The sequence below is a fragment of the Ranitomeya variabilis genome, chromosome 1 (assembly GCF_051348905.1).
Source record: "Ranitomeya variabilis isolate aRanVar5 chromosome 1, aRanVar5.hap1, whole genome shotgun sequence".
NCBI classification, from domain to species: domain Eukaryota; kingdom Metazoa; phylum Chordata; class Amphibia; order Anura; family Dendrobatidae; genus Ranitomeya; species Ranitomeya variabilis.
This window is the reverse complement of record NC_135232.1, coordinates 440382137-440404047: the sequence shown is the minus strand read 5'-3', so window position 1 is coordinate 440404047 and position 21911 is coordinate 440382137. Positions and strand designations below refer to the sequence as shown.

Here is a 21911-nt window from a genome sequence, read left to right as displayed (position 1 = left end):
ATCCGTCGTGCGACGGATCCGTCGTGTTTTGGCAGACGCGACGCACAAAAAAAGTTCAATGTACTTTTTTTTTTTGTGCGACGTGTCTGCCATTTTCGACCGCGCATGCGCTGCTGAAACTCTGCTGCCTCTTACCCGCTCATCACAATGGGCAGCGGATGCGTTGTAAAACTGCATCCGCTGCCCACGTTGTGCTAAATTTAGCACAACAATCGTTGGGCTGACTATTTGCGATGGCCCCGTACCGACTGAAGTGTGAAAGTAGCCTTACATGGGAGAAAGAAAGCTGCTGTCGGCTCATCTTAAAGATAAAAGGACTGGAAATTGAAATTCATGTGACCGATCCTTTTCTCCTTAAACCACTTTTGTTGGGGGAGAGTTCGAATGCCCTCCTAGATATTAGACGGTTGGCTGGTCCTGCTAAGATAGGCAACTTCAGCTGATTTTTATCTGTGAATGAGGCCTTTAAAAACAGAATGCTTAGAATATTCTATACATGCAGCAAATAGAATTCCTATCAATACTTATCTTTAAAATCTGATTACCATAATTAGGATTGACAATACAGCACAATTAGTAGTTGAAAGACTAAATCAAGTTAGCCTAAAGGTACCTTCACATTAAGCGACGCTGCAGCGATACAGACAACGATGCCGATCGCTGCAGCGTCGCTGTTTGGTCGCTGGAGAGCTGTCACACAGACCGCTCTCCAGCGACCAATGATGCCGAGGTCCCCGGGTAACCAGGGTAAACATCGGGTTGCTAAGCGCAGGGCTGCGCTTAGTAACCCGATGTTTACCCTGGTTACCAGTGTAAAATGTAAAAAAAACAAACAGTACATACTCACCTTCGCATCCCCCGGCGTCCGCTTCCCTGCACTGACTGAGCGCCGGCCCTAATAGCAGAGCGGTGATGTCACCGCTGTGCTGTGCTTTCACTTTACGGCCGGCGCTCAGTCAGTGCAGGAAGCGGACGCCGGGGGACGCGAAGGTGAGTATGTACTGTTTGTTTTTTTTACATTTTACACTGGTAACCAGGGTAAACATCGGATTACTAAGCGCGGCCCTGCGCTTAGCAACCCGATGTTTACCCTGGTTACCAGTGTAAAACATCGCTGGTATCGTTGCTTTTGGTGTCAGACACGACGATACACGCCGGTCTGACGACCAAATAAAGTTCTGAACTTTCTTCAACGACCAGCGATATTACAGCAGGATCCTGATCGCTGCTGCGTGTCAAACTAAACGATATCGCTAGCCAGGACGCTGCAACGTCACGGATCGCTAGCGATATCGTTTAGTGTGACGGTATCTTTAGGGACAAACCAAGAATGACATGACAATGTTGAATTTCCATCTTCTGTGGCATTAAGGTTAACATTTTTATTGCTACATGTTGAGGGAAAAAAACTTTTGGAACCTGAAATGATGCACCTTCTCCTATCTTTAGGCTTATAATAATTGTCAACTTTTTATCCTCTGTTCAAAATCTACCCTTTATTACACTACTTATTTCCTCTAAAGATGATCACATCTTTTCAAAATCTTAATTTGCTAGAGTCTTCTAATTTTTCAAAAATATTTGATGTGGTTTTTAATTCACAATACTGCAAAGCAATTCTGAAAAGTGTATATTGGGGATGAGAGCACTAAAGTACTCGGGTGCTCGTTGCTCGAACCAAGCAATTCCTAATACTTGCAAAATTGTAAATGGGGGGGGGGGGGGGGAGCTGAGCTTTTTTCTGGCTGGCAATGCAAAGAGGTCTGGGGTGCAGTGACTATTAAAATGCATGTGAAAAGTGCTGAATGGAAGGAGACCAGCATGAGGAGGACACCCCCCCATAAATATATGTAAACTAAAATGTTTTTTTGGTTTAATAAATGGCAAATTTGAGATGAATATGTGAAGGAAACAAGAACTGCCAAAAATTAGGACTCTGTATTAGCCAGCAACATTTTCAAATGCACTTTTTTTCCACCACAAAAATGTGACACAAAGCATGTAATGCTGTATGGATGAGTGACATATTGTTTTTAATTCTTTTTGTATGCTTTACATACCACTGTAATGCAACAACAGCTGTGTTAACCTGTATGGATCAGTCTTTGAATCCATAACATGAGAATTTTTTTTTTTAAAGTGTAGTTGATGTAATTACACAGTGATAAAGCCTTTGCAGAAAGTGCAAAGCCATACAGAAATTGAGGGTCATCCATAGACCCCTGAAAGGCAGCAACTGGTGGACCTAATAAAAATATTGAATATTACAAGCACTCTTTTTTATTGCTGTCATCTGGTGGTATGGAAAAGGGTGGGCTAATTCAGGGTTTGATCATTTTTGAGAAAGAGCCTGTCTGCATTCTTTATTGAAATGCAAAAGCACCTGTCTGTTATGACCCCTCCCCCTTCTGGTGGCACTAAAAACCCGCTCAGACAAGATGCTAGCGGCAGTGCAGCACGTCAACACAGAGGCATAGAGTGATAGCTCATGCCAGGTGTCCAGCTTTGAAACCCAATAGTTGAAAGTGGAATTGGGGAGTACACTGGTTTGGTCGGCTAGGTATTGCTTGGCCATCTTTAAAATTTCTTCCCTGCTTATCACTCCTGGTCATCGGGTGCTGGGTTGGGGTCATGAAATTGGCAGTATACCCCTGCTTCTGCATTCATGAAATGTGAGGGTCACGGGAAAGGCAGCGGTACATGAAGTCAGCCATATATGCCAAGCTCCTTACAACAAACACTTCACTGTCCCAACTATGATGACCACTCTCCATTGCCTCCTTTCATCCTCCTCACTCCCATCCTCAGCCCATCTGTGTAGAAGAGATGGGACAAAGGTTGTGGCTACTAGCATCCATTGCGCTAGGCACCAGCTCCTGTTCCTCCTCTTTCTTCTCCTAAGCAGCCACCTGATCATTGATGCACAATCATCTGCGCTGAGCAGATGAGGCTTGGCTGGCTACAAACTGTTTTCTTTCTCCATCCCCACCTTCTCTGCATGCAAGGCTTCATGGCGAATTGTGAGCAGCGACTGTTTAAGTAGGCATATGGTGACATTGCACTTCAGATGGTGAGCTGGCGCTTGCATGTGCTGTGGTAACACTGGTAGAGTGGCGGCAGCTGTAGCTAACTTGCAGAAATGGGTGCTGACGCAGCATACCTTGACCAGACGCTCTGGCAAATCTGGGTATGTTTTCATAAGTCGCTGAACTTCCAGCTGAGCACATGTGTGAGCTTGCAAAGCTCCTCAGCTGCTACCAGGTTACACCCATTTTTTCCATCATACATGATGGCACCAAGAGAGAGGGGATCTGCCCATCAAGGACAGGAAACCTTCAAGATAAAAGGGGTTGCTCCTCTCTCCATCAGTTGGTTTCCTGTCCTTGACGGGGAACCCTCAAGATGAAGACTTCTGATGAAGACAGAAGAGGATGCCTGGGTCGGGTGGATTTGGGCAGGCGCTAGTCTGCTGCACCTGTCACTAGATACCGGTAGTCGCCTCGGGGGCCATGTATTCCATGCCCCCCTGAGCAAAGCATGGCCACAGCCCGTGAGGCGAATGCCCGGGTGAAGATGGGGCCTCGGCGGTGTAACCTCCCTGTGACCATAATACCTGCTGCTCCCTTGGGATCCACGGAGGTCAGTTATAGTGCCCTCCCTGTTGATCCATGGTGGCCATGCAGCTTGTGAGACACATCGGTGCCCAGGCTAGGTAAGGCTCCTCGGAAGGTATTGAACCCTCCCTGTTGAGCACTGAAAGGGGGTTTTCCCCCCTCCCTCCCTCCTTCTCTCTACTTCCCTGTATGGAGTACCTGTAAGCAGGTGAGCGCAGGGAGGAGAGCGGTGTATGTGACAGCGAAGGCGGGGTGACTGCAGCTTCAGTCCGGTGACAAGGAGCCCAGGACACGGTGATGTTTCTTCTCAGTGCGTGTGTCACGCGGCAGGAAGTGCACACGCACATGGGCTTCATCCAGGATTCGGCAGCACTCAGAACCTTAGTTACAGGTGAAGGGGCAGGGGGACCAGGAGTGCGCACATAGAAGAAAGGAGGATGCGCAGATGCTGGTGCTGGGAGCAGGATCAACCAGGTGAAATAGTTGATTAAGTAGCACACACCAGACGTAACTACCAGCGGTGCACATAGAATGAGACACAAATTAATTAAATTACCAGCTGAGGCTGGGTGGCGGCAGAGGCAGGATCAGCCAGGTGATTTATTACATTTATGAACACTGGAAGTGGTGCAGGCACGATCAGCCAGGTAATCAATCATGACAGGTGCGCATATGCACCTGACTACTGAAGCGACTAGTAATGGCAGGATCAACCAGGTGATCCATCAAAAAAAAAGGAAGTGAATCTATTTAAACGAACCAGAAATGCAGCCCTGTGTCACTAAACCAGGCCAGGTTGAAGGTGACTGCTCTTGTTACGTGGTAGTGTAAGATGGAGAGCTTTTCACCAGAACATTTAATGCCACAGCAAGAGGTGCAGAAGAGGCGGTCTCGCTCAAGTGAGAAGAGCCAGATCCGCCATGGCAGCAGCAGAAGCCGCTCGGACAGCGTACGGACGGATCGCCATGCCAAGGAGGGGTCCCTGGTCTCATTGGGAGACACTGAGAGAACCAGCCAACCTTTGGATCCGGTACCCGTACTTTGAAAGCGTCCGAGTGGTGAGTGAACTTCGAGAAAGTCCAGCACGCTAATGTCTGTTCTCTTCTCTTATCTCCGTCTCTCCCCTCTTACATACATTTGGGGGGCAGGGGGGGGGGGGGGGAGTATAGGAGGTCCCCAAGAAGTGTAAATCAAAGGCTAAAAACAAGGAATGTCCCTTATGCAAAAAAGCATTGAAACCATCCTGGAATAAAAATCTGTCATGATTGCATTAACGAGATGGTAGCGGAGGAAACGCCCTCCTTTACAGAGTCTAAGATCACTGATCCAATCAGAGGTCTGTTGGTCTGTAAAAGCATTGCAGACAGCCGACACAGATACCAGATCTAGGGACAGATCCAGTCCCTCAGTAGCATCCCAAAGAGATTCCTCTGAGTCAGAGGGGGACTCGGATAGTAGCTCAGAGGAGGAGGATACATTTCCAGCAGAGGCTACGGATAAGCTTATAAAAGCTGTTCGCTCTACCATGGGGCTGGTAGATGAGAAGGCAAAAAGACAGCCCAAGAACTTATGTTCAGTGGTCTGCAAAAGAGAAAATGGAGGTTATTCCCTATTAATGATCAGTAGTGTTGAGCATTCCGATACTGCAAGTATCGGAATTCCGATACCGAGATCCGATATTTTTGTGATATCGGGTATCGGTATCGAAACAACATTAATGTAAAAATGTGTAAAAGAGAGAATTAAAATAAAAAATATTGCTATACTCACCTCTCCGACGCAGCCTGCACCTTACCGAGGGAAGCGGCAGCGTTCTTTGTTTAAAATTCGCGCTTTTCTTTCCTTTACGTGAGTCCCGGCTTGTGATTGGTTGCGTGCCGCCCATGTGACTGCGACGCAACCAATCACAGCAAGCCGTGACGTAATTTCAGGTCCTTAAGGATTTTAAAATTACGTCCCGGCTTTGTGATTGGTTGCGTCGCAGTCACATGGGAGACGCAACCAATCACAAGCCGTGACGTCACGGGAGGCTGGACACGCGCAATTTAAAATGGGCGCGTGTCCAGCCTCCCGTGACGTCCCGGCTTGTGATTGGTTGATCGCGGCGCAACCAATCACAAGCCGGGACGTCACGGGAGGCTGGACACGCGCGCAATTTAAAATGGGCGCGTGTCCAGCCTCCCGTGACGTCCCGGCTTGTGATTGGTTGCGCCGCGATCAACCAATCACAAGCCGGGAGGCTGGACACGCGCGCATTTTAAAATTTTAAAATGCGCGCGTGTCCAGCCTCCCGTGACGTCACGGCTTGCTGTGATTGGTTAATGGCGGCCATGTTGCCGGGACGCGGACCAATCACAGCAAGCCGTGATGTAATTTCGTCACGGCTTGCTGTGATTGGTCCGCGTCCCGGCAACATGGCCGCCCTGACCAATCACAAGCCGGGACTTCACGTAACCAAGTAAAAGCGCGAATTTTAAACAAACAACGCTGCCGGTTCCCTCGCTGAGGTCCAGGCTGCGTCGGACAGGTGAGTATAGCGATATTTTTTATTTTAATTCTTTCTTTTACACATTTATATGGATCCCAGGGCCTGAAGGAGAGTTTCCTCTCCTTCAGACCCTGGGAACCATCAGGAATACCGTCTGATACTTGAGTCCCATTGACTTGTATTGGTATCGGGTATCGCATTGGATCCGATACTTTGCCGGTATCGGCCGATACTTTCCGATACCGATACTTTCAAGTATCGGACGGTATCGCTCAACACTAATGATCAGCTACAAGAACTGATTAAAAGGGAATGGCAAAAACCGGAAAAAAGGTCCCAAATAACCACCTCCCTAAAGAGAAGATATCCTTTTGAAGAGGAGGCGTCCTCCTCTTGGGATAGAGACCCAAAAATTGATGTGGCAATTTCAAAAGTTGCCAGAAAATCCTCCCTGCCATTCGAGGATTAAGGTTCTCTAAAAGAACCTCTGGATAGAAAAGTGGATGGTTCCCTGAAAACAGCATGGGAAGTCTCAGCAGGGGCACTAAGGCTAGCTATCGCAGCCACTTGTGTAGCCAGATCCCTTAAAATCTGGATAGACAACCTGGAGGAACAGGTAGAACAAAAAGTTCTCAGAGAAACTATCCTAGAGGCAATACCAACCATGAGAGCAGCGGCAGTGTTTCTAGCTCAAGCATCAGCAGACTTGGCTAGACTGGCAGCAAAGTCAGCAGCTTTAGCCAAAACAGGATGCCGGGCGGTATGGCTTAAATACACAGGCAAAGATGAAGCTTTGCTCTTTGCCTTGTGAGGGGAACTTCCTGTTTGGACCGGCATTAGACGAGGTGTTGGAGAAAGCAGGTGACAAAAAGAGAAATTTTCCAAAGCAGCCATTTCAGCCCTTTCGGCGCTCCTTTCAGAGAGGCCGAAGATTCCAAAGGCAGCAGTTTGGAGACCAAGACAGGAGCAACTTGGTCAAGCGATCCATGAGAGTAAAAGGCTTCTATTTTGGCAAGTCCCCCAGGGACACCAAGAAACCCTCCCAGTGACAGTCCTTCTAAGGTGGGAGGGAGGCTCTCTCACTTCCTTCCAGCCTGGGAGAGGATCTCATCATTATAGGATCAGGCATAAAACTAAAATTCCACCACTGGCCTCCAAGAAGATACATCTAGATCCCGGTACAGTCCTCCCAAGAGAAACAAGACTGTCTGGAAGGAGAAATAATATCACTCCTAGACAAACACGTCTTGGAAGAAGTTCCAATAGAGGAAAGGATGAAAGGGTTTTACTCCCCCCTTTTTCTCATTAAAAAAAAAAATGAAAATTCTTGGACAATAATAAATCTAAAGGGCCTCAACAAATATCTAATTCCATCGTTCAAAATGGAAACAATAAAATCAGCAGTGAAGCTCCTATATCCTCAGTGTTACATGTCCGTCCTTATTACCACGTCCCAATCGGACAACAAGATCGTCAGTTTCTCAGAGTGGTAGTCCAGATGGGGTCCCAGTTGCTATCCCAAAGGGCAGAGCCCTGTACTGAAAGTGACGCAACAGCCCCACAAGTATTTACAAAACTGATTGCAGAGGTCACAGAGAAAAAGATACTCTGATAATACCCTACTTAGACGACTTCCTGATAGTGGGGAAAAACTTCTCACTGTCAAGCAGGTCAGAATAGTGATGGACACTCTATAGACACTAGGATGGCAACTGAACCTCAAGAAATCCAAACTAGAGCCAGCAATGGTCCAGAATTTCCTAGGGATAATGGTAGACTCTGTGGCGCAGGAATGTCACCTCCCAGAGGAAAAGATCAAACAAATTATTATGACCACATTAAAAAAAAACAGAGATGACTTTAAGAAGAGCCATGTCGGTGTTAAGGTACCTTCACACTAAACGATATCGCTAGCGATCCGTGACGTTGCAGCGTCCTGGCTAGCGATATCGTTGAGTGTGACAGGCAGCAGCGACCAGGATCCTGCTGTGATATCGCTGATCGTTGGTTAAAGTTCAGAACTTTATTTGGTCGTCAGATCGCCGTGTATCGTTGTGTTTGACAGCAAAAGCAACGATACCAGCGATGTTTTACAATGGTAACCAGGGTAAATATCGGGTTACTAAGCGCAGGGCCGCGCTTAGTAACCCGATGTTTACCCTGGTTACCAGTGTAAAATGTAAAAAAAACTACATACTCACCTTCGCGTCCCCCGGCGTCCGCTTCCTGCACTGACTGAGCGCCGGCCGTAAAGTGAAAGCACAGCGGTGACGTCACCGCTCTGCTGTTAGGGCCGGCACTCAGTCAGTGCAGGAAGCGGACGCCGGGGGACGCGAAGGTGAGTATGTACTGTTTGTTTTTTTACATTTTACACTGGTAACCAGGGTAAACATCGGGTTACTAAGCGCGGCCCTGCGCTTAGCAACCCGATGTTTACCCTGGTTACCCGGGGACCTCGGCATCGTTAAGGCACTTAAGGCAAGGGGAATGGTCCCTATAAAGTCCATTTTTCAATGGATAGTGCATATGTGGGGAAGACCCAGTGTAGACCTCTTTGCCTCAAAAGTTCTGCCCCCTGAACCCAGCAGACAGGCCGTTGGCAGTAGATGCCTTCAGCATAGAATGGACGTCAGGACTCCTGTATGCCTTCCCACTGATATGTCTAATCCCAGCAGTTCTGAAGAAGATCAGGGAGGACAATTCCAGGGTAACTGTAATAGCTCCCTTCTGGCCGGAAAGACCATGGTTTTACTGGCTGAGAGTGATGTCAGTGACGGACCAGTGGGCTCTCCTGGAAGACCAGGACCTTCTAACACAGGGTCCCTTCAACCACCCGCAGAATTCCAGGCTACATTTGACAGCCTGGCATTTGAACAGTCGTTGTTAGAGAAAGAAGGGTTCTCAGCTGGTTTAATATCCACCTTGCTCCATAGCAGAAAACCAGTAACTACCAAGATCTATGGGAGAATATGGAAGAAATTCCTGTCCAGCTCATGGCCAATACGGGAAGGGGAGGTCCCGATAGTGGCAATACTGGAGTTCCTGCAAAAGGGCTTAGATCTGGGGTTAGCTGTTAGTACCCTCAAAGTACACATTTCAGCCTTAGCAGCCTTATTCAACTGTGACCTGGCAAGCAATAGGTGGGTGGTGAGGTTTATCAGAGCCTGTAGTAGAGCTGACTGTTCCATCCCCTACTCCTCCACCATGGGATCTAAATTTTAGTGTTGACAGCTTTGACAGAAAGCCCCCTTTGAGCCGTTAAATACAACCTCAGATAAAGTACTAACATTAAAGACCGCTTTGTTAGTGGCACTTACATCGGCCCATGGGGTTGGGGATTTACACGCGTTTTCAGCTGACACCCTCCCCCCCCCTTACACACACATTATGGACGATAGGGTTGTATTAAAATTAGAACCGGCATATCTCCCCAAAGGTGGTATTGAGTTTCCATAGGGCTCAGGATATAACCCTACCCTCTTTCTGTCCCAATCCTAGTATCAAGAAAGAGGAGAGACTCCATTGCCTAGATGTCAGGAGATGCATCCTACAGTATTTAGAGATGGATGGTTCACGACTAGTGTGATCTGATAATAAATTAATCAAACACTATGGTACTATATAAAATATCAAATTTTTATTGAAAGTCAATGATAAAACGCATAAAATACATTTACTACATGTTGTAGAGGGTACAAAAAATCCGCTAAAGAGGGACTACACTGCCTAAGATGCACTACCTATCCAGACTGCAAATATGCAATAAACTGTTACCCACCTAGGCAACCTAAGATCATCACCGTACACTGGAGCTATCTATGGCCATTTCATAACGCCATGACAATTAAACTGGCCCCAAAGTAACGCTCCGACATTTGGCTATGCTGATAGTGTGCATAAGAGGGTGGAAAGTAAAGGCAAAGTACCTGCTAATAAGTCTGGAAGGGTGTCTCGGCGTCCCTCTGCCCCTGATGTGGAGAGGAGCCGCCCCTTTTATCTTGAAGGTTTCCTGTCCTTGATGGGCGGATCCCCTCTCATGGTGCCGTCATGTCTCATGAAAAAACACATTACCAGGTATGTAATACCAATGTATCACATAGGACCATGCCTGGTTGGAGGTTTAGTGGCAAAATCCATAAATCTGTTCTTTTAAGTAACCCTGCATGGTGTGGGTTTTTGTCTCCTAAACAAATTTGCTTCAGTAGAGCTTGTTGCCGCTTCACTGAGGCAGTGCTCTACAGCTTCCAGCTAATGTGGATGACTGAGATACTTCATCAGAGATGGATTATGAGGGGGTGCAGGAACTGCTGTAGGAGATGAAGTAAACCTTGATAGAAGTAGGGTGAGCAATCCTCTGCTTCAGGAGCACACATGCCGTGCCAGGGTATGACTTTTTTCTCCAGCCTTAACAATGTTCACCCAGTGTGCCATCAAAGAAACTTAGCATCCCTGGTCACGAGCTTATCAACGTGCCGATCGTTAAGTGGACATTGACAAGAAGTGCGTTGGTAAGGGCACGAGTGATGTTACTGGACACATGCTGGTACAAGACGGGGATGCCACAAGGGGAGTGGCAGCTGGGGACAGAGTGCCGAGGCACAGCTGCCGCCATAAGTCAGTGGGAATCCTCCTTGTCTACCAGTCTAAATGCTAACATTTTCACTGCAAGCAGGCTGCAAATGTCCCATTTAGCATTTGGGTGTGTGGCTGGGAACTTTCTTTCTTATTTGCTCCAATGCCTGGTTTAGGGACAATTGAATGCTAAGCTGGGACAAGGATTTGGAAGTCCCTGATGATGGCAAGTCAGAATGTGCAGGGCAGGAAGCATCTGCACCAGTGTTTTGAACAGAAGATTAAGAAACTAGCAGTGATGCCATCGGGTGACACCACTGCTAATAATGTACCAAGGTGTTCTGCCCACAGAGTTGGGTGCCTAGATGACATATGCCTGATCATGCTTTTGGTAGTTGGGTTCTGCATGCCAGCTTCCTAGTTTGGGTCGGTGACTGTCATCCACCACCGCACCTTGGTCCTTCTGACTTCATGTTTTAAAAAGACTTGGCGGCAACTGTCTCATCATCTTCCTCCTCCATATCAAAATTTGCCATTCCCCAATGTCCTCTTCTTATGGCAGTGGCTGTTGTAAGTTTTGTGCATCACTAAGCAGCATGAACTCCTGTCCCTCTTGGAGCATGCAGGTTGAGAGGCCACAGTCAAATGTTGTGGTAAACCTCACCTTGGTGTTTTAGTGTGGGATCACTAGTCTCTTGGGACTCAACATGGTGGGAGGAAGGAGGATCAGGGTGTGGATTAAGTGATCCAGACTAGGCTTGTGAGACTGGACAAGGTGGAAGACTGTGTGGTGCTGTTAAGCCAGCTGGAAGCACTATCTGCCAAATAACTGACCATCTGTTAACACTGCTCCTAGCTTCAGAAATGGTGTACTGTGCCTCCCTACAAAGTGGGACAGGAATCCATGTGTCATGGATGGGCGTGTTTCTTGTGCTCCAGCAACAGGCATAGTCGCACCTGCTCCACGTCCTCGGCATCTGCGTGCACCATCATCAGAAGTTCCACTTGCCCGTTCCTTAATGCACACCTTACGTGTTCTGTAACTGCTAGGTCTCTTGAAACCAATATTTGTAACAAAAGAAATTGGTCGCTTGCAGCAATCAAAGCAGTTTTTGTGAGTTACCGTATTGTAGCAGAATGCAAGTGTATGAATGACTATCAAATTCAATCCAGAAAAATGTCGTTTTGATGCTTTCTCAGTTTTACAGATAACAGAAATGTTCACAAACCATGTAACACTGTATGTCCTGTAAAATGCGTACAAAATTTTAAAAGCATTTGTTCATGGAGATCACACAAATTTACTCCACACTATGGAATAGGGTGTGGCCGAGAAATGTAGCCAAAGGAAAATGTTTTAAATTTTTTTGGGGTCTGTTATATAACGCAAAAAAAGGACCTCAAAGCACAATACTTGATGGATGAAAACATATTAAATTTTATTCAGTCGCCATGACAGCACTAATCGAGAGAGGGGATCCGCTCTTCAGGGACAGGAAACCTACAGAGATAAAAGGGTGGCACCTCTCTCCCGCATCAGTTGGTTTCCTGTCCCTGACAGGTGACCCTGCAAACATACCTTTTTTAAAGAAGGTGAAGATAGAAGATTTGGACCCAGATCTGACACACTGATACAGGAGGTGGGAGCTCCTTGGTGCTGATCGAAGTTCTGGGGGTGCCACACCAGAGGGCTGTGGGGGTGGGCAGCAGCAGAAGCAGCCTTCAGGGGGAGTGCTGTCTTTTCGGTGTCCCATCGTCGCAGGTACGGTGAGTATTGTATGGGAGGCCTTATCTTCCGGGACTGCGCACGCCGGCGTTCCTTTCTGACCGGGGGCTGAGTAGCTGTGACAGGCAGTGTGATCCGCGGTTTGGGAGCAGCGGGGTGCATCGGAAGTGATGCGAGTGAAGTCGCACAGGTAAATATGGCGACGCCCTTTAGAATAACGGCAGAATCTGGGAGCAGCGTGGTCGGCGTTCTGGGAGCAGCAGGTCGCATCGGAAGTGATGCCTGAGAAGGGGCGGAGCTTGGCGCGTCAGTGGGCGATGACATGCAGCGCATGCGCAGTAGAGTCACGCTGGTAAATATGGCAATGCCCTTTAGATTAACTACAAGAAACTGGACGTTAAGAGGGTTTTTCTTTTATCGCAGGGGGGCCGGACAGTTGGGATAAGGGAGCGGCGTTTGACTCGGCGGGCGGAGTGGGTGCCGGCGGTGGTGTGGTCTCATGGGGGAGGGGCCTCCCATATACCAAGTACCTGGAAGTTCACCAGGATTGGCCTGCTGACCCCATCCGGGGGAGGTACCTAAAGGGGCCGCCTACTTAAACATTCGGTTTGGGCTACCACATGCTTCGTATCCATATTACAATGGAGTCTCAGGAGCAGGAACCGTTGCAGTCAGAGCAACAGTGTCAACCCCTGGAGAAGCCCCAAGCAGCGAGCACCCAGCGTCGTTCTAGTGGCAGTAGTCATCCTGGAGGTGATAGAGCTGATCAAAGTTCTAAAGCTGGAAAAAGTTTGGTGGATACACAGCTGATAGTCCTACTGAATTGACTGTTAGCTGCTTTTTTTATGTATATGTATATGTATATGTATGTGTATATGTATGTGTGTATATATATATATATATATATATATATATATATATATATATTAGTTAGGGATTTCACTCACTCGGGTGCGATGGCTGACACTCAGGAGACACATTCCTTTAAAGTTCAGAGGGTTTATTGCGTCATAAACCACATGGAAAAATAACAGCAGGCAAATAGCCTTAAGTTCAGGAAAAGAAAAACAAAGTGTCCAGTCCACCAGGCTCGCTCCTGTAGCCTTAACACACTCAGGAGGGTTTCACCTCCACAACCAGTCCGATCAGCTCGTCGGCATTCTGGGGATCACCCTGGGCAACCCAAGTCTGTATGGACCTCGGGAGGGAATGCACAAACCGATCCATCATCACCCGTTCCACCATCTGTGCAGGTGTACACGACTCTGGCTGCAGCCATTTCTGGACCAGGTGCAACAGATGAAACATTTGAGAGCGAGGCGGTTTGTCCCTGTGATAGGCCCAGCTGTGAACTCGCTGTACCCTGACAGTCAGTGTCACCCCCAAACGTGCGAGAATCTCTACTTTCAATTTGTGATACTCTTTGGCATCCTGCAAGGTCAAATCATAGTACGCCTTCTGGGGTTCTTCCGTCAGGTATGGCGCCAGTACCTCTGCCCACTGCTCTGGCGGGACTTTTTCCCTCTCAGCGACCCTCTCAAACACCGTCAGGAAGGCCTCAACATCATCCCCTGGGGTCATTTTCTGCAATGTGCGTCTTACCGTCTTCCGGACGTGGGTGTCATCAGCCAAACCTGGGGTTGGGGCACTCGACTTGCCCTGGATGGCGGTTGCCAGAAGCTGCACCTGCTGCCGTTGCTCCTGCTGGTTCTGCTGCCGTTGCTCCTGCTGGCTCTGTTGTATCTGCTGCTGGCTCTGTTGTATCTGCTGCATCAACAGCCTGTTGGTCTCTTGCTGCCGTTGCTCCTGCTGGCTCTGCCGTTGCTCCTGCTGTGACTGCAACTGGACCAAGTGTTTCAGCAGTTCCTCCATTTTCCCCGGCTGGCTTACAACAGACTTGACCCAGGACATTCAATAACAGGCTTTTCGTCTCCGCTGGGAACACTGCCCGCACGTCTACCACCAATTGTAGGGATTTCACTCACTCAGGTGCGATGGCTGACACTCAGGAGGCACATTCCTTTAAAGTTCAGAGGGTTTATTGCGTCATAAACCACATGGAAAAATAACAGCAAACAAATAGCCTTAAGTTCAGGAAAAGAAAAACACAGTGTCCAGTCCACCAGGCTCACTCCTGTAGCCTTAACACACTCAGGAGGGTTTCACCTCCACACATATCCCCTGTGTTAAGCATCTGCCTGTCTTATATAGAGCTAACCACACCCAGTAACCCATCACATGATTAGCCATGTGGTCTGACATCACGACAGGTCCTGGAACACACATATATACATGGTTATATACAACAAAAAAATACTCCGGGTTACATTACAGCAACAAGGCACTTATGTGGCACATACCTCCCGTCGACTACACACCCTATAGCTATATATATATATATATATATATATATATATATATATATATGTCAGCGCGATATACCATGTCATATCCCCCTTTTTTTGCATATTCCACACTACTAATGTTAGTAGTGTGTATGTGCAAAATTTCGGCGCTGTAGCTTGTAAAATAAAGGGTTAAATCGTGGAAAAAATTGGCGTGGGCTCCTGCGCAATTTTCTCCGCCAGAGTAGTAAAGCCAGTGACTGAGAGCAGATATTTAATATCCTAGAGAAGGTCCATGGTTATTGGCCCCCTCTGGCTACAAACATCTGCCCCCAGCCACCCCAGAAAAGGCACATCTGGAAGATGCGCCTATTCTGGCACTTGGCCACTCTCTTCCCACTCCCGTGTAGCAGTGGGATATGGGGTAATGAAGGGTTAGTGCCACCTTGCTATTGTAAGGTGACATGAAGCCAGATTAATAATGGAGAGGCATCTTTTTCCGCGATTTAACCCTTAAATTTAATAGCTACAGCGCCGAAATTTTGCACATACACACTATAATTAGTAGTGTGGAATATGCAAAAAAAAGGGGGATATGACATGGTTTACTGTATGTAAACCATGTCTCATATCATGTCGGGTTTAGGCAGGAGAAATGAAAAGCCGGCAATTGAATTACTGGCTTTTCAACATTATCGCGCTGAAGCAAATATTAAAAAAGTATGCTTCCCCATTGACTTGCATTGAGTTTCGTGTTTTGGCCAATCCCCCGACCCCGACTTTTCAATAAGATTACAATTTACCCAATTTTCACTACATTCAATATCAGAATATTGCTAATATTTGATTCTATTTCGAGCCAATTAAATGTTGGTGCAAAGCTAGAAAAATGTTAGTTTGTATCTAATGAAAATATGTACAAAAGAACTTGTGTTTTTTTTTTTTTTTTAAATTTGAAAAGTAAAAATAATGGTGAACAAGTTTCACACTGGCCCCATGGTACATATTAAATTGGGCTTCCTATTATGGTTCTTGCAACTCAATAGATGGAAAGACTGGACCAATCCTACTAGTTTCTCAGTCTTTTGAAGTCCCCCTAGCAAGTTCACAGCCTTGCTCTATGGCAGAGGTCCCCAACGTTTCTGACCTTGAGAGCCACATTCAGCTGACAGAGGGTCGTGAGCCACATCCAGCCTTGGGAGGGTCGCGGGCCACACTCAGTTCCCGCCCACCTCACAATAGTGGCCCCTATTACAGTCATAATGGTAACTAAAGCTCTTCGACAAAAATCACCCCAAAGCAGTATGCAAAGATCCAGGGGTTCCCACATTACCCCACATTCAGTATTTTCCTTTAAAGCACTCCCAAGACACTGTCACATCCAGCTTCAAACACCTCCTCTGACAGGTGGTATCATCTTGTCTCCAGTGTACTGTACTTAAATTATCTCAAAACCCCTAAGACCAGTGTATGTGCATCCACATCTGCTCTTCTGTGCAGGGCTGCTCACAAAATTCACCATTTTGAGATGTGCTCTTCATACCTGTTAGCTTGGTACATTAGTTCCAGTTCTAGCAGACAGACAGCTGCAAGCTACAATTTATGGGACCACGAGCCACATGTGGCTCCCGAGCTACAGGTTGGAGACCCCTGCTCTATGGCAAGTATGATGAGTAGCAATGTTTCTTTTCCAATTTTTCATTTTGAGAGCAGATTCTACGAAATTCTGCAAAACTGCCTGACTCTTGTTTGTCTGTAAAATTACAATGTTTTACACCTATGTTTTAGACTGTAAATATTATTCTTCTTCTTTTCACAGTTCGTGTTGATGAAAAGATGTCCTGCTCATTAAAACAGAAGTTCATTGTATGCAATATATTGGTGATCGTTTTCATCCTTCTCTCATATCTGCTACAACCCAAGGATTCTAAAACAAACTATGTTCCCAACATTGCTGTCGGACCCTTAATACCATTACAGGATAACAAAACCTTCATCATCGCTCCATACTATGATCCCAGGAACTCCAGTTTAATAAGAATACTTGCTATAGTCCATCACACAGTGAACAACTTTTTCTGTCTGTTCTACTGTAAGCAATTTGGTTATGTACATGTTATGGCAGAAATTGATACTGTTAAGGACAATTTAGGGTTCCCTTTTGAGACCACCAATCTCTTATGTGCAAGCCCACCAGAATGCAACTATACCTACATGTCTGTCTATACAAACCGCACAAAAGACATAAGCCAAATTCCAATGTTTGAAATCTCAAAAGATCCAATAGGGTCATTTTCTGCCAATTTTACGGTTTGTATCTCTGCCTTTTATGGGAAGTTTGATAACGTTTTGCAAGTGATCCAAACCATTGAAATGTATAAAATACTTGGAGCTTCTAGAGTCACCATCTATAACACGAGCTGTGGTGACAATGTGGACAAGGTTTTGAGATATTACACTCAAGAAGGTGTCTTAGAGGTAGTACCCTGGCCAATAGACAAATATCTGAAAACCTCCAAAAAATGGAAATACGTTGAAGGACTCGACAGTGAAATTGGCTACTATGGACAAATTGCATCTTTAAATGACTGCATGTACAGAAATATGTTTAAAAGTAAATATGTTCTCCTAAACGACATTGATGAGATTATCATTCCATTAAAATATTGGGACTGGCCAACATTAATGAGGAATCTCCACAAACAGTATCCATATACAAGTGTCTTTCGTTTTATCAATCAAATTTTTCTATCATCAGAGCAAGAATCTGGGTTCAATTTATGGAATCAAATCCCTGGAGATGATATTCTTCAGCATGTGTATAAAGAACCTATTAACAACCTGTCCACCACGTCACCAAAAATGATCATGAATCCACGAAAAGTCATTCACACTTCAATCCACTCTGTTATAAAGGCTGATAGTGATATGACATATGTTTCAAGACAACATGCTATTCTATTTCACTGTAAGCAAAAACGAAACAATGCAATTCTAGAGCGAGACTGGATCAAAGATGACATAATTTTGAGGTACAAGTCAACCTTAGTGCCTAAAGTCAATGCAGTTGTTCAAAAACTTTTCCAACAGCACTAGCTGATAGAGAATGTGGGGAAACACAATTTCTCCAGTTTTTTGTTTTACATACGGACTACTTTTATGCTAAATGTTTTGTATTCAAACTTTTTTAATATTTCTTCTATGATGGAAAATAAAATGACTATTTTTACCAGAGTAGATTTCACAAGTTTGTGATCCGCACAGCATCTAGTTGTCAGTGATTAAATCTATGGGTATGTGTTTAGTGTCTTTTTCAGATGGATTCCAATTGCAATCTACGAGTGATAAAAAAAATAATTTAATATATGCTCTTCAATAACAAACTCAGTAGGTACCCTCCTTCTGGTCCTGCTGTTTTGGCTGCAGCAGTGATGTCAATAGTGCACGTCACAGCTTCTGCCAATCGCTGAGCTCGGTGTTAATGCATTGAGCTTAGTCATGCAAGCTAGAGTTGACGGTACAATATGCATATCTAAATATGTTAGCACTAGTGATGAGCGAGTGTGGATCAGCCAGCCTTAGAGTGCACCATTGTAATTTACAAGCACTTTACCCAATGAAACTTTAGACAGCACTTTTATATATTCTAAATCCACTAAAAAAAACAACAAAAAAGTCCTAATTAGTGATGAGCGAGTGTACTCAGGTTTTCCTGAGCACGCTCGGGTGACCTCTGAGTATTTATTACTGCTCAGATTTAGTTTTCATCGCGGCAGCTAAATGATTTACAGCTACTAGCCTGCTTGATTACATGTGGGGATTCCCTAGCAACCAGGCAACTCCCACATATACTCAGCCTGGCTAGTAGCTGTAAATCACTCAGCTGCCCGCGATGAAAAATAAATCTCCAAGCAGTCATAAATACTCAGAGGTCACCCGAGCGTGCTCGGGGAAAACTGGAGTACTCGCTCATTCCTAATTAGCACTTGTGTGTTTTTTTTTGTTTTGTTGTAGATTTAGTTTATATAAAAGTGCTGTCTAAAGTTTTTAATTGAGAAGAGTGCTTGTAAATTACAATGGTGCACTCTTAAGGGTATGTGTCCACGCTCAGGATGGCCGGCGCTTTGGACTGAGCATAAAGCTCGCTCCGCCCAAAGCGCCACCCCTTCTGTAGATGCGATGATTCCGGATGTGTTCATTGCACACATCTGGAATCATCACACCCCACACATGGGGTCCTGTGTTTTACCTTGTGGCAGCGCAGCGTCGCCGCAAAGTAAATGGACCTGCTGCCTTCTAAAAAGATGCACTGCATGTCCGGAAACACGGGGCAGCCAGGTGCATGTTTGCACGCATAGTGGAGACGGGTTTTTATAAAATCCCCTCCACTATGCTGTCATGGAGCGCCCCCACTGCCGCTGGGCCGAGGGTTACCCGGTACTGGGCCTCTCTGTCTTGGTTCAGGGAGTGTCACGGTGGCTAGACCCGGTCCGTGACCCTGCTGAGGGGCTTCCAGGGAAAATGGAGAGTGATGATGGTGTGGTGCAGGTCGCGGTAAATAACGAGGACATCAAGTTGCAGTCTCTTTACCTCTTTACTGAAGGCTTCTGGATCCTCAATCCGGAATACGGTTAACAGGGCTGTCTGAGACTGGCCGGTCCGATGGCACCTCCAGAGTTCCCTTTGCAGGTGGAAATCTGTGCCTACCTTCTAGCGCTTGTGTGTTGTAGTCCTTCCCTGCTTAGCACCACGGGATAGTCCTCACAACTGTTGTGTCTGTTTCTGAAGTTCCCTCACAACTAATTCTGATGTTCTTCTTCGTCCCCCAGATGATATGGCTAGGACGCACCCGTATGACGGGTAGGCCTGGAGGTCTTCCAGGACCCTAGAGTCGCCCCTCTCCAACTGTTGCCCCCTATGTCTGCTTAGGTGATTTGAGTGAGACAGCCCGCCTATTACTGACTGTCCTGCCGTAGGTTTGAAGTAAGGCCTGGAGCTCAATACTTCCTCGGCGTTTCCGGCTACGCGCCTCAGTAGGATGTTGCCTCGTCTTACAGCACGACTCCTACTGGTGGTTCTCCTTGTTGCGCCGATCTCGTTTCTCACTCTTCACAATATACCTCGCTTCTTGTCCTTTCTTGGGGTACCGCCGCAATGAAGTGCAGGCGCGGTCCCGTAATGTTCTTTCTTTTTGCTAGGCCTCTGTCAGGATCCCACCCCTGACAGGGACCCCCCTGAATCTTCCCCTGCAACACCCTCTGCCACAGGATGTTGCCTGGTTCCAACCCAGTCAGTTTCTGTCTAACTTTCTATCTAACCCCCAGTTTTACCAGATTGTGAGGAGTGGCCTAATACATAGCACCCTTAGCTCCCCCTGGAGGCCAGACTGTGAAGTGTATTGGTGTCTGTGATACCTGGTCAGGTGAACTCCTTCAGTGCCATCAGACGTACCAACACCCCCCTTAGTGGTGGAGCATCAGTACTGCAACGACCAGGACTCTGGGGCGCTGCACTCCCCCGCCGGTTAAATCCAGTACTCCTGGACTGGGAAGAAAACAACAATATATGTCAGCAAAAAGACATACAATTTTTTTTTTAAATGCAATAACAGGTAAATTTGAACAGAGCTTCCCTTTATGGGAGGTGAGGACACTTGAACGTTACAAACATGATTAAATATCTTAAATAACATACTATAAATAACTTCTATTACCCAACCGGGTATTCTACTTAGTGCAACTACTGAATAATAATTTAACTTTGCCTCCAAGGACGTATAAGCTGAATCCACTAAAGGCTTACTATAAAACACTACAAGGCTAATCAACTTTTCTTCATTTTTCCAACTTTACATTCGCAGGACCGCCTGTCTATCTGCCCCAGGCCTACTGCCTCTCGCTCTCTTGCAGGACCACCCCATTCCTCATCCAGGCCTACTGCCTTTCTGCTACTATACACATTATAGAACTTATCAACCTTCTCTCAGTTCAAGATCACTGAGCCATCTCTGTATGGCTCCTAGGAGGACTCGCTGACTAACCCGGTACGGGTTCACTTCCTGTCCTCATTCTCTAACACATTATTAAACATTTCTTACAATCAACTGACTGACTACATATAACTTTTACATGTAAGCATTATTATACTTTAAGTGCTATTGGTGAACGTTCCCTTTAAGAGGGGACCAAGTCCCTTGGAGGTAGTGCAACTTCTCAAGCTGCAAGTTTGTGTACAGCAGGGACTCCGGTACTGTTTCCAGGAACAGTTTCTTTGCAAAGAGTCCTTTTCTTTGTAAAACCAGTAGAGGGCACCTTTAAGAAGGTGCAAACTATTTACAATAAGTTTGTAATCATGCAGTGTTCATGATCCAGCAGTTCTTTTCAACAGGGATGAACAAGAAACAAAAAGGCAAAAATAGGGATCCCGGGTAAACTAAGGGATCCCTTTAAGAGTTAACCCTAGTTGGGTTGTAGCAGCAGGAAGACACATAGAAAGATGAACAATTAACTATGTACAGTTTGTAAAGCATTTTTGCTTACTCAGGTTCTAGCTGAGCAGGAGGTGGCCTCCTTCCGGGCCTCACCTGGCAGACGGGTCGTGGTGGCGTAACGAGGACCTGTCCCGGCCTCAGCAACGACAGGATCCCTCGCTGGGACACCCTCCTCACTCGTGAGCGAGCACGACCCATAGATAAGCGGTGGGCCTGGATTTCCTGGGGTTCCGCGGGGACAGGTTCCGTCGCCTTCTCCACAGGAGGCTCGTCCTCCGACGTTCCGGCAGCGGCCTGGAGTGCGACGCACCGCTGAATGCCCCGAGCGATCCAGCCGACCTCCCTCTTCCACCGGGTATAGGTTACTGCATCTCCGGGCTCCAAGTCGCGATCGTGCCTTCCCCCGCAGGGCTCCACCTCTTCCCGGTCAACACGGAACTGCAGTGGCTCTCCAATTTCTTGGATAACTCCCCTTCCTTCCCGGGAGTTAAAGAAAACCACCACACCCCAGTGTGACGGCAGGGCCTCCTCAACGCCCGTCAGGTCAGCGAGGGCTGCAGGTTGGGGTCTGTTCCGCCACGCCGTCATCAGGCGCCGCAGGTGTTCTACCTCCGGCAGGATCCTCAGGCCCTGTGCCTGCAGCTCACATTCTGCCGCTGTTATGGAAATATTAGGG

General features: G+C 46.7%; 1 protein-coding gene across 2 annotated transcripts in view; it reads left to right on the top strand.

Annotated features, from left to right (window-relative positions):
• Positions 1 to 17979, top strand: part of LOC143768143 (uncharacterized) — a 62152-nt gene extending 44173 nt beyond the window's left edge. For both annotated transcript variants that reach the window (XM_077257141.1, XM_077257699.1), the window contains one exon: positions 16565 to 17979. In XM_077257141.1, the coding sequence (XP_077113256.1) occupies positions 16565 to 17841 (1277 nt within the window). In that variant the 3' untranslated portion in view covers positions 17842 to 17979. The remainder of the gene's footprint in view (positions 1 to 16564) is intronic.
• The last annotated feature ends 3932 nt before the right edge of the window (positions 17980 to 21911 follow it).